Source organism: Osmerus mordax, chromosome 18 (genome assembly GCF_038355195.1).
Source record: "Osmerus mordax isolate fOsmMor3 chromosome 18, fOsmMor3.pri, whole genome shotgun sequence".
NCBI lineage: Eukaryota > Metazoa > Chordata > Actinopteri > Osmeriformes > Osmeridae > Osmerus > Osmerus mordax.
In genome coordinates, this window is record NC_090067.1 from 3,143,664 (window position 1) to 3,164,390 (window position 20,727).

Here is a 20,727-nt window from a genome sequence, read left to right on the forward strand (position 1 = left end):
ATGCAACAGAGTTTTCTTATTGGTTAAAAGTTCTGCATCTATAAACTAATGAACTACCTAGGATTACATGCTACTCCTGAGGTCGTTCACATTTGTGACATCATCAGAAAACCCATGATGCCCTTCAGTTGGGCGAACTAAATAAATACAAAAGGCTGTATGGTTTTCAGTACATCGCCAACGTAAAACCACTAGTGGACGTAAATGGTTATTCCTGAGACTCTGGAGTCTCAGGTGGATCGTCCTATTGTCTTTCAAAGGAGGACCCTTCATGTCAAGCCCCTGCCCCAACAGGACTCAGCAGTGATATCTACATCAATGCAGGAGAGTTGGGGGCTGGTCATTGGCTTAACACAAGTGATGTCATCAAACCGAGACGGGTTCCTTACAGAATGACAGTAAAAAAAGACAAATCTAAATAAAGAATTGTGAGAGTGTGTGAGACAACATGGTTTCTCTGAAGAACCCGCCAATGTTTGCAGAGATTCAAATCAAATCCAACTTTATTGATAGTCCGTGTTCTTTTTGAACAAGCAACAGCAATCCACTGTTGCACTCTGGGAAGGTGTTGGCAATGAGATGAGACCACTGAAGTAATCCACTGTCACAGCATTAACAACCTGTTTCACCAGCTGACCTGATCATTAGATTGTATCTGCAGTGTGTGTGTGAGTATGTGTGAGTATATGTGTGTGTGTATTTGTACGTGTGTGTGTGTGTGTTGCCAGATGAATCCTCTGTTTTCAACTGGATAAAGTTCAAAAGCATAATTACGATTATTGACAAAGAAGGGATTGTCAAAAACAATTATACCACACATGATGACAACATCATACTAGTTCAAAATACTCCTTTTCTCTTCTTTAAATAGGGATAGGACATAAGAAGGACATTTCTTCAGGTCAGCACGAGGTCAAACCCTTACATGTACACTATTTACACCATATTAGTGGAGGCTGAAGAAACCAGCAGACTGTACATAAGTGAGTTACTGAAGACTTACTGAACAAGTTTACCTCAATATATCTTGCATCCTGAGACAGCCATGAAACAGCTTTACCCTAGATTAAAACCATTTAGTCACACACACACACACTCTCTCACACACGCACTCTCTCTCACACACACACTGAACAGGCTCTTTCATGTGGAGCTGCTAGGGTTGCGTGTCATGGGACCTGGTTTGCACCAGTAGTGTTATGAGAGTGTTTACAAGGGGGTCATGTGGACCAGGCACGCTGAGAGTCCAGTCATGCTGAGCAGGCACAGTGATTAGAATCTACTGCTCTGGGGGGCAGACATACACTTTATTATTAGGACAGTGGGGTGGGAAAGGGGGCCATATAATGTATACTATTAGGAGGGTAGGGGGGAAGGGGGGAGGTTAAGGGGAGTGGAGGGTTATTTATAATATTGGGGGCATTATATAATACAATGTTAGGAGGAGGGTTAGTACATGTACAGTGTGTTATGTGTGTAGTGTACTATATGACATGAATGTGGAGGATTCGAGGTAGGGGTTTTCTGGTGTGGGTGCATGGCCAGGAAATAGGATGGCAGGGGATACGATTCAGGCCGTTAGGTGGGCTTGTCATTTGTAGTCTTTTTAGGTTATCAGCATGGAGGGTGAGGGGATGAGGGTGAGGAGGGGTGTAAGGGAAAGGAAGTGGGGGAGGAGATGAAGAGGGGTGAGGAGGTGGGGGAGGAGATGAAGAGGGGTGAGGAGGTGAGGGAGGAGATGAAGAGGGGTGAGGAGGTGGGGGAGGAGATGAAGAGGGGTGAGGAGGTGGGGGAGGAGATGAAGAGGGGTGAGGAGGTGAGGGAGGAGATGAAGAGGGGTGAGGAGGTGAGGGAGGAGATGAAGAGGGGTGAGGAGGTGGGGGAGGAGATGAAGAGGGGTGGAGGGGTGAGGAGGTACAGTACACTGTGAGTACATGATCAACATTCAGGATCAAATGCTGAGGTCACTTCCTGAAATTGAACCTGGAAGTCCCATGGGGGGGGGGGGGGGGGGGGGGGGCTGTTTGGCATGGTAAACAAAACCCTGTAGAGCTTTTTAACACCTGTAGGGGGCGCAATTCTAGTTCATGACACCACCTTGACCCCCCAAGTCCAGATTCCGGCACTGTAGCACTTTGGTCCAGATCCCAGTCTGAAGACCAGATTAAAAAACCTCAACCTAGTTTTCACTCGGAATAAAACTCAACAAGGGGCGACCCCCCGATCACCTGCAGATCGTGTGGAGGTCACGGTGACGGCGACCCGGAAGTCATCCGCTGATGTTCCTGGTGAGCCCCAGGTTGCTGCAGACGTTCCTGAGGCTGTAGCAGCAGATGATCTCCCTGAAGGTCTTCCTCATCTCCTGGCTCCTGAAGGCGTAGATCAGGGGGTCTATGACGGAATTGCACATGATCAGGATCAGGTACATGTTGAAGTGGGACATGAAGCAGACGCAGTAGAGGTTCCGCGGGCAGGAGATCATCAGGATGAGGTGCAGGAAGAAGGGCGCCCAGCACACAATGAAGATCCCCAAGAGGATGGTGAGGGTGATGGCCCCTTTCATGCTCGTCCGCTGGTGGATGGAGTTGTAGCCGGGCAGCGCGGCGATGCGCTTGACGTGCGAGCGCGCCAACATGAACATGTGGCTGTAGAGCGAGGCCATGAGCACCAGCATGGCGAAGAACATGGACACCAGGCACACGATGACGGGCGTGGAGTCGGAGTAGACGATGAACACGATGCCGCAGCCAGTGCAGAAGGTCCAGATGGCGGCGATGATGGCGGTGGCGCGGCGCAGGGTCATGATGTTGTGGTAGCGCAGCGCGTAGAAGATGGTGACGTAGCGGTCCACGGCGATGGCCAGCAGGCTGCACATGGACGCCACCACGGAGATGCAGATCATGGAGTCAAACACGTTGTCCATCTGGCGGATGAAGTGGTCGTCCACAACCAGGCGTCTGGGGGCGGGACAGGAAGTCAGGTTAGAGAACCAAGTGAAATTATCAACACTGGCCGTCACTAACTAACGTTTGCCAATAATGAACACACTGAACTAATATCGACCAAGGTTGAAGGTCATAAACTAATATTGACCAATGTTGAAGATCATAAACTCATATTGACAAATGTCAAACACCATATACTAATATTGATAAATTTTGAATGAAACTGACCAAGAATTATGCAGAGCATTGATTATCCTTAACCAACATCAACCACAAATGACCAGAAGTCACAAACATTCGAGTTCACACCAATGCCAAATAACACATCAACCAACATTGCATCCACCAACGTCACATCAGCCACTGATGTCCTACTTGTTGTTGAGGAGGTAAATGATGATGGTTTCCCAAGCGTTGGACACACTGACCAGCATGTCTGCCACGGCCAGACTGCACACAAAGAAGTACATGGGAGAGTGCAGGTTCTTGTTCTTTACGATGGCAGCGATCACCAGAATGTTCTCCAGCAGACTGATGATGCCCAGAATCAGGAACACCTGGAGAGAGAGGACAGCAAAAATGTTAGCAGTATGTATGATACATGTCGTTTTGCTCTTGACGTAACGAAACGTTCTCGACATGTCTGTGAGGTCACAGGTCGGCGCTCAACACATCCACATGTTGTTATGCTGCTTCTGAGGTTTCAGTGCCTCACTCCGTGGCACAACGAGCGAAGGGATTTGAACCGCCCACCCTCTCACCTCCACAGCGATGTTGAGCTGCTCACAGGCCTTTGGCTTGTGGATGGAGGGCGGGGCGTCAGTCGTGTTGCCATAGTAACCCTCGTCGTAGTGAGAGCTGTGATTGGTGTAGAGGGTCCAGAAGGGCGGGTTCAGGGTGGCGTAGGAGGAGTTCATGTCCGCAGATAGGGGAGGGGCTCCACTCGTCTATGGCTAGACGGGGAGGCTACAACAACATAAAAACAGCATTATGGTTTTAGAAATAAGATCACATATATAATAATAGTCATATTAGAAAATGTCTTGTCTTAGTTCCGTAATAAATCCTGACAAGCGGAAACATAAAGTCCACATCGCAGCCAAACTGGTTTAGTGGGTTTGTGTTTTATCAGTAAAATCTGCGACTGGCCGGCCAGTAAAGGGATTCAGGGGCACTTTACTCCCACTATAATTCAATCTTCCTTCTTATCCGATCAGACACAAATGTTTGGCTGATTTCCCCCCGATTTTTTTTGGGATTATGTAAACAACCCCACTGATGGCACATGGCTGTCCTGGGGCTAGCGGGTAGCTAGTTATTTCCACACTGTAGATACAAGGGTTGAGCACTCAGCTACCTGGGTACAGGGGGTGGACTGCTAAAAGATGCTAGCTGGCCCCTTCAGAAGATATAGAAACTGAATGCTAACGGGCAGATAGCCCCCTGAGAAGAGACATGGACAGAAAGCTAATAGCTGACTAGCTAGACCCCTCGGAACGTTCGGGGGGCCGAATGCAGATAGCTAGCCGTACCCTCAGAAGATACAAGGACTAAATGCTAATTGATGGCTAGCCCCCCTGAGAATATACAGGGACTGAATGCTGATAGCTAGCTACAGGTACAGAGATGAGCTACAGAGGGCCCTCTGTCATCTGACCGAGAGGAGGATGAGCTGAATCGCTAATTAACTATTTGCTGGATGTGAAAAGTTCTGGGATCGTGACTGTCTGCCATAGAGTCTCCTTTATGTTCTTTCTAGGTCACAGAACAAACAGACACACACAGAAGGACAAGGAGCGACACACACACATGCTGACACACACCACACACACACACACATGCTAACACACTCCCACACACCACTAGCCTTTTCCAACTTGGTGTGCAGGAGGCCGTGAGACACAAAGAAAGATCTACACTGTATCAGACTGAGTCACCTGTCTAATTGGTCGCTCGCAATGGGGTGTGTGTCCTTGTAATGGAAGAACACTGCAGATGTGGGGAATTGAATGCAGAGTAATATAGCAAATCAGAATTAAGCATTGGACCAAGCGGTAAAGCAGGATATTATGAATCTCTTTCTTCTTATTTATTGTTTAACTAACGTGTTTTTGTAACGTGACTGAACTGCCAACAAGGTACATTCGATAGATCTTATACCTGCAGGTTCCCTGTCTTCTCTTCCTACACAAATCCACACACACACACACAGCTACCTACTCAGCCACACACACACACAGCCACACACAGCGACACACACAGCTTCATACACAGCCACACACACGCAGCCACACACACACAGCGACACACACACACACAGCTACATACACAGCCACACAGATACATACACAGCCACACACACACACAAGCAAACACAAACGCAAACTCATGCATGATGCACAAGGACAAATAACCTTCATACTGTTCATCTGTACACAAAAGTCTAATGATCACACACATAGACAGACAAACACACACGCAGACGCACATACACACATCATGTTTTCTCACTCATACAGGAGATAAAGCACAGTATATCCCATCCTAATGTGCAATTGACACACACACACACGATGGACGGCTAATAATAGCAGATGATAAAGTAGTCACAGGGTCATGTGACAATGAGGCCCTCCTAATGAAAGGATGTAGGAGTTCCGGAGAACACACTTTCTCTCACTTCCTCTCTTTCTTTCGAACCCCAACCCCCCCCCCCCCCCCCCCTTTCCCCAGCCCCAACCCATTGTCACCTCCGCACCGTTCGCCCACCATCTCACCCCCCCCCCCACCCTTGCCCCTGTCCACCCCTTCAAAGTCCTGGAGCCGAAAGCAAGCGTGAGCTCCAGAGAACACACTCCCACCCCCCCCCCCCCCCCCCCCCCCCCCCCCTAACGACAACATTGACAGTGGGGCCGTTAACCAGTAACACCTGTGACTGTGGTACCCGTTAACTGGTTACAACTAAACTGGGGGTCACTTGATGTGTGGGAGGGGGGAGTCAGGGGGAGTCAGGGGGAGTCAGGCGGAGTCGGAGTTTAACTTAGTTACCGTATTTCTTCGAATAAACGCTGCGGCGTTTATTAAATAACGTTCATTTTTGGTGCTGCGTTTATTCGAGTGCGGCGTTTATTCGAAGGCGGCGTTTAATTAGTAAGGGTGATCTTGTGAATTGTAGCTGCAGTGCAGCCATAGACAACTTTGTTGCTGGCACTGTGACAAATGAATCATGCTGCTAAAAATGCAGGTTTCATTTACTACCGCTGACTTCCTTGTCTATTCTTTGTCTATGAGTTCGGCAACTCCCTTTCTCATTGGCTATCAATTAGGTGTGCGTTGGTAGTACAACTCAAATACAGATGTTCTACATTGTGTAGAAATCTGAAGCAGCATGCCTAAATGTTTATACACGTTAGCTTTCAAACAGAAAGTTATGTTACACATGCCCTACATGTGTAATAAATTCAACTGGGGGTTGAATTTAACCAATTAAATAACCTCTTTCAGATTTTTTTGGTGCAGCGTTTATTCGAGGGCGGCGTTTATTACACAACGTTCATTTTTGGTGCAGCGTTTATTCGAGGGCGGCGTTTATTCGAGGGCGGCGTTTATTCGAAGAAATACGGTAACTCTTGGTGTCAGTGAGAGATGGTTCTGGACACGTGTCAGAAGACCTGACACTGAACTGCAAAGAGAAAAGATGAGGAGAGGAGAACTAGGAAGATAGGAGAGGAGATTAGGGGAGAGGATTGGAGAAGAGAGGAGATGAGGGGAAAGGATTGGAGAGGAGATGAGGGGAAAGGAGAGCTAGGAAATCGAGGAGAGGATGAACCCAGGCAACATTAAAATCATCACAGCCTCTCAGAATGCAAGCATTCTAACCTCATCCACTGTAGCAGTATTATGGGATGTTGTGACCTGCAGATGGTGATAGCATAGTTGGGATGTGCTGCTAGACAGCTGAATTGTGGTTACTGTTCACTGTTCCTTTACTCTGAAAGCCAAAATCCACAACTGTGGATTTTCTCTCACGGTTAATCTCTCAGTTGTCCTTCTTTTGTCTTCCTCTCTCTCTCTCTCTCTCTCTCTCTCTCTCTCTCTCTCTCTCTCTCTCTCTCTCTCTCTCTCTCTCTCTCTCTCTCTCTCTCTCTCTCTCTCTCTCTCTCTCTCTCTCTCTCTCTCTCTCTCTCTCTCTCTCTCTTTCTCTCCTGCTCTCACCTCTGCAACCAAGTAGATAGTAGTAGTCCTGTGTGTGTGTGTGTACGTTTGCATGTGTATGTGTGTGTTCAGGTATGTGTGTATGCTATATCCTAAACACTGATCCTCTCATAGTTTTGTGTGTGTGTGTGCAAGCATCTGTGGGAATGCTCAAGGCTTTTATGAGACATCAAAGCAATAATCACAGATAAATCACAGGGACCATTATCACCGTGACAACAGCATCGTCAGTGCGACATGTGACCCTGCTGGGTAAAGAGTGTGGTCCCAGCTACACAACAGCACACTCACATGAGACCCACGAGCCAAAGCCGTCTCCTCCCTTCCCTCCCTCCCTACCACTCCCTCCTACCCTCCTTACCTCTCTCCTTCCCTCTCTCCCTCCCTCTTTCCCTCCCTCCCTTCCTCCCTCCCTTCCTACCCTCCTTCCCTCTCTCCCTCACTTCCTACCCTCCTTCCCTCTATCCCTCCCTCCTTCCCGCTCTCTCTCCCTCCCTCCCTCCCTCCCTCCGACTCTCCCTTCCTACCCTCCTTCCCTCTCTCCCTCCCTCCTACCCTCTTTCCCTCTCGCCCTCCCTCCTATCCTTCCCTCTCTCTCTCCCTCCCTTCCTCCCTCGTACCTTCCTACCCTCCTACCTTCCTTCCCTCCCTCATGTCTCCTTCTCTTCCTTATATCTCCTTCTACTTCCCTCTCTCTCTCCCTCTCTCTGCCCATCTCTCTTTCCTTCCAAGTGACTTCATGGAATACAAGTCTACATCTTGAGCCTTTTAACTCCCACTCCTCTCCGCTTAACTCTGCAGAGCGTGTCTGCCCTCCCCTCACCACCCCATCACCCTCCTCTACTGCACCCCAGCCAAGCAGAGCACGGAGCATACCCACGCATGACTGACTCAATTCCTCCTCTCCCTCTCTCTCTCTCTCTCTCTCTCTCTCTCTCTCTCTCTCTCTCTCTCTCTCTCTCTCTGTCTCCCTCTCCCTTTCTGTCTCCCTCCCTCTCTCGCTCTCTCTCTCTCTCTCTCTCTCTCTCTTTGAGTCGCCTATAGACGTAGCCTGGTCTGTCTCTCTCGCTTTATGTCTCTCTCCCTCTCTGTCTTCCTCTCTCGCTCCCTCTTTCCCTCTCGCTCTCCCTTTGTGTCTCTCTGTCTCTCCCTCTCTGTTTCTTTCTCCCCCTCTTTCTCTCCCTCTGCAGCACTCTCCCTCTTTCTCTCTCCTTGTTCTCTATCTCTCTCTCTCTCTCTCTCTCTATGTATATATATATCGATCTGTATCTGTATCTCTCTGTGTCTCTCTCCCTCTCTTTTATCACACAATCTCTCACACCCTCCCACACCCCCTCTCAGTTCCCTGCCTAGGTGTGTGTGTGTGCTGGCTGGTCACCAGAGACTGTTGTGCACCGCTGCACCACAGAGACAAACCCAGACAGGAAGGCTGTTGACACAACAAGCAGGGCAGATGGTCCAGCCCTGCTGTCAGGACACACATCACGCTCATTCAGCTTTCATCACAGGAGACGTGCAGGTGTAATGAGGCCACCACAATGTAACTGAACTACTGTTGTTGACATGTTATTCATTCAGCAGACGTCTTCATCCAAAGTGACATACAAATACTGCATTCAGAAGGTAGCCTGCAGGCAAGTGTGTGGTGCTTCTAATAGTATTTCAGTGGTAAGTGAGTCATCAGACAGCATCTTACTGCAGATAGTGGTTTGGACTCCCAGTCCGTCGATTTTGAATAAAAGCGGATAATTAGTATAAAAGTGTTAACAACAAACATCAATCCTGTGTATCAATAACTACACCTATTTAGTCCACAGTTGAATATTGTCCATACGCGAGATCACCTGTAAATCCCTTAAATCTAAAGAAATATTTAGCCTCCAGCTGCATCGATCGGTTCCATCCCTTTTTATTAATTACTGCGGAAGTAATTAATAAAAGGGGAAGAATGGTGTTGTTCTTTCTGATGTCGCTTTCGCTGAAACAATGGGAACAACACAGTGAACGACTGACAGCACGTGAAAGCTAATTAGTCACTACCATCCTGCAAACAGTCAATACCATCGCCAGCAAACCCCCTCCGCGTGGCCAAACCCCCTCCGCGGATTTCAGCACCAACACTCACGGACAGCAACCGATTCACCCCGATGTTCTCTGAAAGTCTCTCCATCCATCCCTCTCTCAACCCCCACCCCCCCGCCCCCCGCCACCCTTATCTGTCTCTTGCTCTGTTTTGGTCTCTCTGTCTATCTATGTCTCTCCTTCTCCCTGTCTAGTTGTCTCTACATCATCTCCCTCTCTCTCTCTCTCTCTCTCTCTCTCTCTCTCTCTCTCTCTCTCTCTCTCTCTCTCTCTATCTCTCTATCTCTCTCTCTATCTCTCTCTCTCTCTCTCTCTCTCTCTGTCTTTGAGTCGCCTATAGACGTAGCCTGGTTCTCGTTCTGATAACGGCGCCGACAGACAACATGTAAACCACCTTCAAAGCTACGAACAACGCGGCAAAGGCAAAAAACGCGCCAAAAGTACCCTTAACGTAAATACAACGTCACCAGCTACTTAACGTTAACAGAGTAACAAACAAAACAAAACAAAAAACATTATTTTATAGTCCCCCCTACCTCACACCCGCACGGCTTGCATTGAGCTGGTTCGAATGGACGCGCTTGGCTGGCTCTTGGGAATCGTGAAGCGTTAGTAACAGAGCGCACCGGTAGTCACTCTCCCGCGCGCAAATATACACAGCCTCCCGGTATCCTGTCCACCGCTTCCAAGGAGCGCGCAGGATTGAACTTGAGCTATATATAGGCTAGATGCCGGAGGAGTGGAACCCCTCCTTCGTTGCGTTGTGCCGTCAATAGCCCACGACGTGCCTATGCAGGGCAGCACTTTCATACCGAATGTGGTCGCGGTGGGAGAACACACAACTAGCGCTCAGAACTATTTACAATAATAAAAGGTCTCAGCGGAATGGTTCAGGTTTTATGTGTTTTATTTTTATGGAACAGTTCCCTTTACGGTTTTGAACAAACAGCTAAACGGAGCTGGAAGGTGTTCTCTGGAACCTTATATTCGGGCTTGTAATTGTGCATTTTTGCAAATTGTTTTATTTGGGCATAAAGTAGGCCTACACGTTAATACGCAGTGGAGACCTGTAAAGGCCTACAGCTAAGTTCCATTGAATAGGACTGCTGTGTTAAAATAAAATCATAGGTTAGTCTTTAGGGTTATCAGTTTAATTTCCTGGTAAAAATAATCCCAATTTTTAAATAGAATACCGTTGGTGAAATATGAGTTATTTAAATGAGTTATGATCGTTTCCCGACTTCAAAAGGATTTGTTTTCAGGTGCGTCCGACCCAACGTCTGACTTTAATTTCTCTCTTCTTAAAGTCATGTGGTGCCACATAAAGACAGCATTATTGTACAACATAAAAGCAGACAACAGTCGCGTATGAAAAAGCATACTATTTTAAAACAGGCGTCAGTGTCCTTTAGTAGCCTAATGCAGGACATGCAGCGTGGTCAACAACATTTAGGCTACATTTCTTTCATTAGCAGACGCTTTTATTAAAAGCGACACACAAATAGTGTTTACAGAAAGCACAGTAGTACTAGGGTCAGTAGTGAATAGTTTTTCGGTGGTCTGAGTTGAGGATCGTCTGTGAACAATAGGCTAATGGACCTAATATCCTCCATACTATACTGGGATTCGCTCATAATGCATGGCTAAGTGATACAAAAAGGCCTAGGTCGATCTTGCGTGTGACAACACACAGATGGCACACACACTCACACACGCCCTGGACACGCACTCCGTGTACAATTACACTTTTTTAGGACAGAGAAGGTTCCAATGTCTATTCGGGAATTTGACGACCATATCCACCAAACATGAGACAAACTCATAATTTTATGAACCGAGCCGTGCAATGCGGATGTTTTGATGTTTTGATTTAGGGGAAGGTTTTCCTTACCAAGTTAAGAGCGGTCTCTGTTACTTACGCCACTGGATTTTGTCAATGTCATCGCGCAACAATCTGTTGCTTTAGTTACGACGTGACTTGTGGCCTGTAGCCTACTAAATAGAAAAAAAGCTAAATAAAAAAGGCCGACCCTCCACTCAAAAAATGTGAGATAACATTAGCTATAATATGGCCTATTCATACAGTTCGCTTTCTATATCACATGTTTACAGAGTTCCATTCATTCAAGCAGTTGCAAAAGAAAATAGTGCCGTTTTAAAACATGCCTTGAAGGAAATAAACACTGTATGTTTCATTGTAAAAATGTGTAGCAAAAGGTTGCAGGATGTTTCTGTGTATGTTGAAGATTACCCTCAGTAGCTCTCTCTCTTACACACACACACACATGCACACACACACACATGCATACACATGCACAGGCACACACACTCACACCTGTCCCATAAAATAGGTCACACATATTTTATCACACAAACACATACACTATTGTACACTCTCTCTCTCTCTCTCTCTCTCTCTCTCTCTCTCTCTCTCTCTCTCTCTCTCTCTCACATACACACACACACACACACACACACACACACAAACACACACACACACACATACATTTTATTACTAATGTTATCACACACACAGATATACATTATTTTACATATAATCCTTATTTCTCACACACACACCACACACACCGCACACACACACCTGACCCAGAAAATAGGTGGCTTGAAACATGAATGAGAGAGAGAGAGCTGTCAACATCAGCAGGAGACCAGATTACTGTAATCTGTGTTGGTAGGGAGAGAGTAAGGAAGACTGAAAGGAAGACAGAGAGGGTGACCGAGTGAAACAGAGAGGGTGACAGAGAGGGAGACTGAGAGGGAGACAGAGAGGGAGACTGAGAGGGAGACTGAGAGGGAGACAGGAGACTGAGAGGGAGACAGAGAGAGAGACAGAGAGGGAGACCGCAAGGGTGGTCTGTTGTCACCAATGAGTTGGTGTTACACCTATGGTGACACCTTGTACATCTCACCTCTTACACACACATACACCACACACACGAACACACACAGAAGCATGAACACATACACAGAAGCATTAACACACACACACATGTACACACACCTCGTTCTTTGCAGTCCGCAAAGGTACTGTATTGTGCCCAAATACCTGTGAAAGCTCACAGTCTGTCTGTAAAAGATTTTATTCCTGTTCCCCACAAGTTCTCACCGCAAAAGCACAGTCTCTCACACACACACCACACTCTCTGTAATGGACATGGACACAGCACTGCTATTGTCATCTCACCTCTGACATACAGCACACACATGCAGAACACACACCCACACACAGACACAAGCAAAACAGCCACACACTCTCGCAATCCCCCCCCCCTCCTCCTACCTCCCTCTGCTCTTCATCTTCACTCGAGAGGGAGGAGGAGGAGCGAGTGATGGTTGCCAGATGGGGACTGACCTATTGAAGGGAAATGACTCATGGGATAACTAGTTCTCTCGCTGAAAGAGTCCTCGTCTTGCTCTCTCTCCTCCTGTTCCTCTTCCTCCTCCTCAGTGTCATCCTCCATCTCCTCCTCTTCCTCCTCTTCCTCCCCCTCCTCCTCTACCTCCTCTTCTATCTCCTCCTCTTCTTCCAACCGGTCAGACACAGCTCTCTTCATACAGTAAGTGAACGATCTGCGTCTTGTCGCCGCGGGCTACGGTCCAGACTCCTATTGTTTTCAGATCTGCCGTCCAGATCCTGGTTCCTCTCCAGACTGCAAAGCCCTCCGGCTGGCATCCTCCAGACAGACTCCTGCCATTCTGCATGCTGTAGATGCAACATCATTCTAGACAGCCATGTTCGGTTTAAAGCTGATCAAATGCTGTCTGTCATAAGGGCGACACACACACACACCAGAACAAAGAAGAAGTCACTGGGAGAATGAGGTAGAGAGATAAAAGCATAGGGACTATTCCAACAAACTCTCTTTCGCCCTCTCTTTTTCTGTTTCTCTCTCTCTCACACACACACACACACTTTCTCTTCCAGTCTCAGTAATCATCCATGTGTTTGTGTCTCCATAGTGATCTGTGTGTTTGTGTGTGTGTGTATTTATAGTGATCAGCATTCATGTCTCCAAAGTGATCACGGTGTGTGTGTGTCTGTAGTGATCAGCATGCATGGGTGTCTCCATAGTGATGTGTGTGTGTGACAGCTTCCGCTTGCTGTTGGAGCATCTTTAATAATACATAATGGTGTTGATGTGGTGGAAGGCAGAGTCACAGCACACTGGTAATTGGTGTAATTAATGCTCATCAGCACTCACTGAAGAGGCTTCCTGGTGAGATGCACTGGAGACATACAGTATATGGAATATTTATAATTAGCATACCAACCTAGGTGTTAGCCTAGATCATGTGTTTCGGCGTGTTCACAACAGACTCAACCTAGCCTAACAGAACGAAAGCAATCACAACACTGCACAAAGAAAAGCATTTCAAATTGATCAATTATGAAATCTGAAAGGATGGAGTAGTGACGAAGAAGAAGCCAGAAGAAGGGATGCTAAATTGTTCAGCAACTGAAGGGTCGGACAACATGTACTCTTCAGAAAACGGGAGGTTTTACATATTGAGATTTACATATGAACGTCACGAAACCATTTCCCCAGGGTGAGAGGTGTGAAGAGGGAGATGGCCGGATGATCACAGTCCTTATCTCGAGGCCTTTCTGCAAGGTGCAGGTTTTCTAAATGTCGGAGAGCGAACTGAGTTGGCAGCCAGTGACTTTTGAGGCAAAGCACAGAGTTGTCAGCATGCTGTCTGCATTGCGCTGCTCTTGAACTGCCAGACCAAACAGATATTGAAAAAGTGAGCACACTTTTCATCACAGCTATGTAGATATGTAGCATCTCTCGTTCATGCGTAAACTTTCTAGCTGGAGCAAGAAACTTGGAGTCCAAGAGTCTTGGATGTACTACACACAACACGTTCAGAACCACGGTTACATACCATGGTTTACCATCTGTCTATCTATCTATCTATCATGTGTAGGAAGGGGGAAAGGAGAGGGTTGGAGAGAGAAATAACTGTTTAGTGACAGTTATTGTGTAATAATGACGAGCTGATTAACGGCTTTCTAAATCGCTTTGGTTCAGTTCTTTAAACAAAATTCTTTCTTTTTTCAAAACAAGTTCAAATCTCTGAACAATGAGTTTTGATTTTAGCATATTGCATGTTTTGGTGCATGTGTATGAAAGAGTAGTTACAACTGTGTATAATTTGCATAGTGGCCTGCTGATCAAAACGGATGAGTTGATTCTTAGTGAAATTCTCCTACTCTTGACAACTTCTTGGTCATTCATCATGCAAGCCATCACATGAAAAATTATCCATTCAAATATTGAGATCTGTAAGTATAGTCCATTAATTAAACTGGGATCCACTTGATCTCCATCATAATCTAACAAGCACAACAGTGTTCTGTCTTTGTGAGTCCTTCTCAAATTGCTTTTGCCTTGATAAACACCACAAGCGCTCCACGCTGCAAACAAAATTACATTTGGTCTCAACGGATACAAATCATTTATATCGCTGAGTCTCTTCTGACCAGTTAAACCTATTTGCGTTTATCCAGAAATACCTCCTAATTCATGCATAACAGGTAGCCTACACCTTGCAATGCGCCTTGTAAGGAGATGTTTTCCTCAGTGCGTTCTGAGGTGACGCATCCAGTGTGAAGCTGCTGATAGCATGTGGTTGGAATGACAAGACGGAACGGAGGAGCCATGGACCAAAACATACATCCAACATCAAAACATACATCCAACATCAAAACATACATCCAACATCAAAACATACATCAGACATCAAAACATACATCAAAACATTCAAATTTGTGTGTTTTGGATTTGAATTAGCTATATTTATTTATTTTTATTTATATTGGGAAACCACAAAGATTGGCTCTTCGGAAGGGTTTTATTACTTTTATTACTTATAATATTGTTTTGATTAATTTTATGTAAAGCACTTTGAGCTGCAATTATTGTATGAAATGTGCTATATAAATAAAGTCTTATTATTATTATACCTTTACATAAAATGACGTTTTCAAATAATGAATCAATACACAACAGCCCAACAAATACTACCAACCAATCACAGCAATACACCCTTACATAGTTCCCCCTCTTTTATATGCCTGAGCTATTTGTTGATACAATACTACGTTCATCTTATCCCCTAAAAGAATGTTACACATTGGGCTGGATTGTTTCCTCAAAATGACAGTATTTTACAAAAGATTACATCAGCAGTATAACTGCTAATCAAGAATATCCAGAAACAAAAGGCTCGGGGTATATTCAGTTTATACCTTCTTTATTTACACACAAAGAAATACAAACAACTGAAAAGAAGAAGCAATGTACAAAAGCAGTTGCACCATGAACAGGCAGTCACATGTCTGTCTCTACTAATGCTGGCTACTGGCCGTTTCCATAACAACTTCTTGTTTCTTTTTCCTGATTTTATTTGAATCCATTGATCTGCAACTTATTGTTACAGCAATAACAGTTATTAAACTGTTCTTTGAAGCTGTTGATCAGCTTGTTATTATTGATAACATTTGTTAAACAGTTGTTTGAAGGAGCTGATGAGCTTGTCAGCTCAATCGCTTTGTCCGTAGTTCGGTTTGCATATCCATTGTTTCATATTTTATACACGGTAAGCCATAGAGTAAACAGAAAATCTGTCATAAAATAACAGATTGATTTAAATAAAAATCAACAATGAAAAAACCTGAGGTAGTCCATGTAATTCCATGTCTTGAACATTAAAGTACCTCAGCAATGAAGAAAAACAATTTCATTATATTAGACAATATAGGCACAGAACTGTTCAAGAGGATAAACTATTTCAATAGCTGTATGTGCTTATTGGCCATTACGTAAGGATTGATGGAAAAACCATGATGATTTGATGAAAGTTGTTGACTTTGTGTTAGGTTTGTGTTTTGGGACCCTGGGTTTCAGTTCGGGTCAGCATGTGTTGTGGAAACTATTGTTCATCTCCTCTAGATGAACAATCATCCTCCTCTCCACCTTCCGCTGAAACAATGTTCTCGAACATTCTGTCTGGATTATTTTGGTCCAAATTTAGTCATTTACTTAGACATGAACATTGTCATTACATTCGATGACAGTAGCAGACACTTTCATCCAAAGCAACATTCAAATAGTGCATTTGTTTACCAGACACAGTGCAGAGGAACAGTCTGTATACCAGACACAGTGCAGAGGAACAGTCTGTATACCAGACACAGTGCAGAGGAACAGTATGTATTTACCAGACACAGTGCAAAGGAACAGTCTGTTTACCAGACACAGCACCATTACACAGCACAGTCCTACGCATAAGATTAGTTGTTTATTCCTGCCTTCTGAGCCCCAGGACATTAAAAGGAAACAGTTAAGACATAATGGCTGGCACCTTTATCCTCACAGCTGTGGCCCTGAGACAATACATAGCATTACGCTATCACACAAACTTAATTAGCTATATTCAATGTAATTTCCTGTAGGAGACATTGTGTGGGTTTTAAAGTGTGTGCGTGTGACTGTGTGTGTGTGAGTGCAAACCTGTGTAAGCGAGAACTTGTGTGTGTGTGGGTGAGCAGCTTTCTTGCTGAAGTTTGGATAATCTTTCCATCAGTGTAACAAAGCAGGTTTGTTTAATGAAGCGTTTGAGTTAATCTGGTGCTCAGACAAAGTTCCAGACACAGCTGATGCTGGAACAGTGTACAGTCCCTGCGTGAGATCCACCAGGGACACACCTCCCTTTCTCACTCCAGCTCCCTCCCTCACACTACACCTCCTTCTCACACTACACCTCCTTCTCACACTACACCTCCCTCCCTCTCTCACACTACCTGCTACACCCCCCTCTCTCACAGTACCTGCTACACCCCCCTCTCTCATACTACCTGCTACACCCCCCTCTCTCACACTACCTGCTACACCCCCCTCTCTCACAGTACCTGCTACACCCCCCTCTCTCACAGTACCTGCTACACCCCCCTCTCTCACACTACCTGCTACACCCCCCTCTCTCACAGTACCTGCTACACCCCCCTCTCTCATACTACCTGCTACACCCCCCTCTCTCATACTACCTGCTACACCCCCCTCTCTCACAGTACCTGCTACACCCCCCTCTCTCATACTACCTGCTACACCCCCCTCTCTCATACTACCTGCTACACCCCCCTCTCTCACAGTACCTGCTACACTCCCCTCTCATAATACCTGCTACACCCCCCTCTCTCACAGTACCTGCTACACCTCCCTCTCTCACACTACCTGCTACACCCCCCTCTCTCACACTACCTGCTACACCCCCCTCTCTCACACTACCTGCTACACCCCCCTCTCTCACACTACCTGTTACATCTCCCTCTCTCACACTACCTGCTACACCCCCCTCTCTCACACTACCTGCTACACCCCCCTCTCTCACACTACCTGCTCATACATGTTTGTAATTTAGGAAGGAATGAATAATCAATGGAAGGAAAGTTAGGAAGGGGACGAAGGATCCCAGAAGGGAAGGAAGTAAAGCAACAAGGACGAAGGGAAGAAGGAATGAAGGAAGAAAGGAAGACAAAGTTAGGCATGAAGGAAGGATGATTACATACTCAGTCTCTTTAGCAGCATGTGAATGAGTGTGTCTCGTCACGACTGTACGTACATCCCAGCTTGTGTAAGTATGTGAGGTAGTTGTGGTTATGTGGTTGTGTAAGTATGTGAGGTAGTTGTGGTTATGTGGTTGTGTAAGTATGTGAGGTAGTTGTGGTTATGTGGTTGTGTAAGTATGTGAGGTAGTTGTGGTTATGTGGTTGTGTAAGTATGTGAGGTAGTTGTGGTTATGTGGTCGTGTAAGTATGTGAGGTAGTTGTGGTTATGTGGTTGTGTAAGTATGTGAGGTAGTTGTGGTTATGTGGTTGTGTAAGTATGTGAGGTAGTTGTGGTTATGTGGTTGTGTAAGTATGTGAGGTAGTTGTGGTTATGTGGTTGTGTAAGTATGTGAGGTAGTTGTGGTTATGTGGTTGTGTAAGTATGTGAGTAGCTAAGGGATGTGGCTGGTGGTTTCTTCTCAGAAGTGTCTTCTTAGATGTTGGGCCCCAGTGTTTAATGAGAGATTATCTAAGCTGCTGTGAATTGATCTCCTGTTCTCAGTCAGGATACATGGACCCTGCTGGGCATATTACAGGGAGGGGCCATTGTGTAACTTTGTTTAGTGTCCACCCCAGCACACACCACACACTCTGACCACAAACACACACGCCAACGCACATACGCAAACACACCCTCTCACAACACACCCCGTTCAAAGACACACATACACGGCTAACTAACACATGCACACTCGCGCACAAACCTGAACGACCTGCGTTGTGGTCACATGATGTTGCCGCTGCCCGGAGGAGAGATGATTTCAGCTTCCTGGCGTGTCACTTCCTCCTGAGGGTAGGAGCCAATGAGTGAGGCACGATGATAAAGCATCTTTATTCAGCTGTGAGTAGATCATCCCAGACATGGTGTGTTCCTTCGGACCGTCACACACCCTCCCAACCACACTACTGCCTGTGTGAGCCATGAGAAGAGCCTTGTGGCATGACTAACCAGTACTGAGAAAAAATGTCTGTAAGTAATGAGGCTGAGATGAGAAAGAACGCAGTCAATCCTCCTGTTGTACAAGGGATGAGAACACAGTAAATCGGAGACGCTGTCAAACCATAACTGACATTCCGAGATTCAGAAAGAAAACAAGAATGGAGGAAAGGAGGAAAGGAGAGAGAGGGAAGGAGAAAGGGAAGGAGGGAGGAAAGAAGCGCTATGTTACATTCTACAGGTCTCCACACTTCCAGACCTGTAGCCTTTCTGTCCTCCAGACCCCCAGACCCCCAGTCCTCCAGACCCCCAGTCCTCCAGTCCTCCAGACCCCCAGTCCTCCAGACCCCCAGTCCTCCAGACCCCCAGACCCCCAGTCCTCCAGACCCCCAGTCCTCCAGACCTCCAAAACTTCAGTCCTTCAGACCCCCAGTCCTCCAGACCCCCAGTCCTCCAGACCTCCAAATCTCCAGTCCCCGAATCCTACAGAACATCAAACTTCCTGACCTCCAGCGCTCCAGTCCTACAAGGCTCCAGGACAGCCCTTCATGCCCCTGCTCAGATCCAGATGAAAAGGATGTAATGACGGGGTCACCACCTTTGTAGTGTTGCTCCAGCCATGATTGACAGTGCCTGCTTCTGTTTAGCTTCACGCTGTGTTTATGTGATCTGTACGTTGTGTCAGGTGTGTGTTTATGTACTCTGTAGGTTAGGTTAAATCCCTTCCTGTACAGTAGCTACAGTAGTTGATCTCCATCCTGTGAATTGAATGGCAAAACAGCTTGTCAGCAGAACAGCCAGTCAACTATTGGCTGCTAAATCAAACTGGGGCTGACTGTTCTAGTCTTGCTGACTGGTGCAATCTTGCTGACTATTTCAATCTTGCTGACTGTTGAAGACTTGCAGACTGTTGACAGTGGAGGTAAGACATACGAGACTAGAGCACAGCCCTGCTCAGAGAGAACAGACAAGCAGACAGACAGGCAGACTGACAGACAGGTAAGTAGAGAGGCAGGCAGGCCCCCCTCCTCTCCCTACATCTCCTCTACCTCTCCTCTTTCTACCTCTCCTTTCTCTGCACCCTCTTTCCTCTCTCTCCATCTTTCACCATCTCTTTCTCCCTCTCTTGGTATCTCTTGCGAGGTCAATGTGTGCTTTCCCGTAGCTGGTTAGAAAATACAAAATCCTGGTCTGATTAAAATCTGTCTTCTACTTCAGATTCCTGGAGAAAAAAAAAAGCTATGAGGAGAAGACATCATCTCTCTCTCTCTGTCCAATTCTCATCTTATCATATTGTAGAACTCTTTCTATTGTCATCTCATTCGACCTCTCATTCTCTGTTTCTCCCTGTTTCTCCATCTCTTTCACTCCCCCCTTCCTCCCTCCATCTCCCTTTCTCTCTGAGCCCATGGTGGCCTAGGAGGAACAACCGTTAATAGAATATTCTGGTGACCTCAGGCGACTAGAAAGGCCACTCGTTAATCTGTGTTAAAGGGCAACTAGAAAAGCACGTCTTGAGTGAAACTCTTGTCTCTCTCATGTCTTTTCACATGTTTTACAGACAGACAGAAGAGGGCATCTCGACTTGGCTGTGTGACACACCTCGCAACCCAAGCAGACCCTGAATCGTCCAATACAGAATCTCTCCTGGAGGAAGCTGCCATTGGCAGAGGGAGGATCATTGATTGGTTTCCTGACACAATCGAAGAAGAGGAGAGGAGGGGAGAGGAGAAGGGAGGAGAAGGGACAGGAGAAGAGAGGACAGATGAGGGGAGGAGAGGAGGGCAGGGTTGAGGATGACTAGTAGATGTGGGGCCTTGGGAGTTTGTTTAGTCAATACAGGTTGGGAGATTCAAATGTAAAAAACAAATGATCCATTAGAATTATACATGGAACATGAGATGTTTTATTGTAAC

General features: G+C 46.2%; 1 protein-coding gene across 1 annotated transcript; it reads right to left on the reverse strand.

Annotated features, from left to right (window-relative positions):
• Positions 1-2,269: 2,269 nt before the first annotated feature.
• mc5ra (melanocortin 5a receptor) lies at positions 2,270-9,050 on the reverse strand. The gene is given in 5 exon segments (XM_067255414.1): positions 2,270-2,957; positions 3,321-3,502; positions 3,707-3,911; positions 8,963-8,994; positions 8,997-9,050. Coding segments are annotated over 5 exon segments (1,161 nt in total).
• Positions 9,051-20,727: the final 11,677 nt, after the last annotated feature.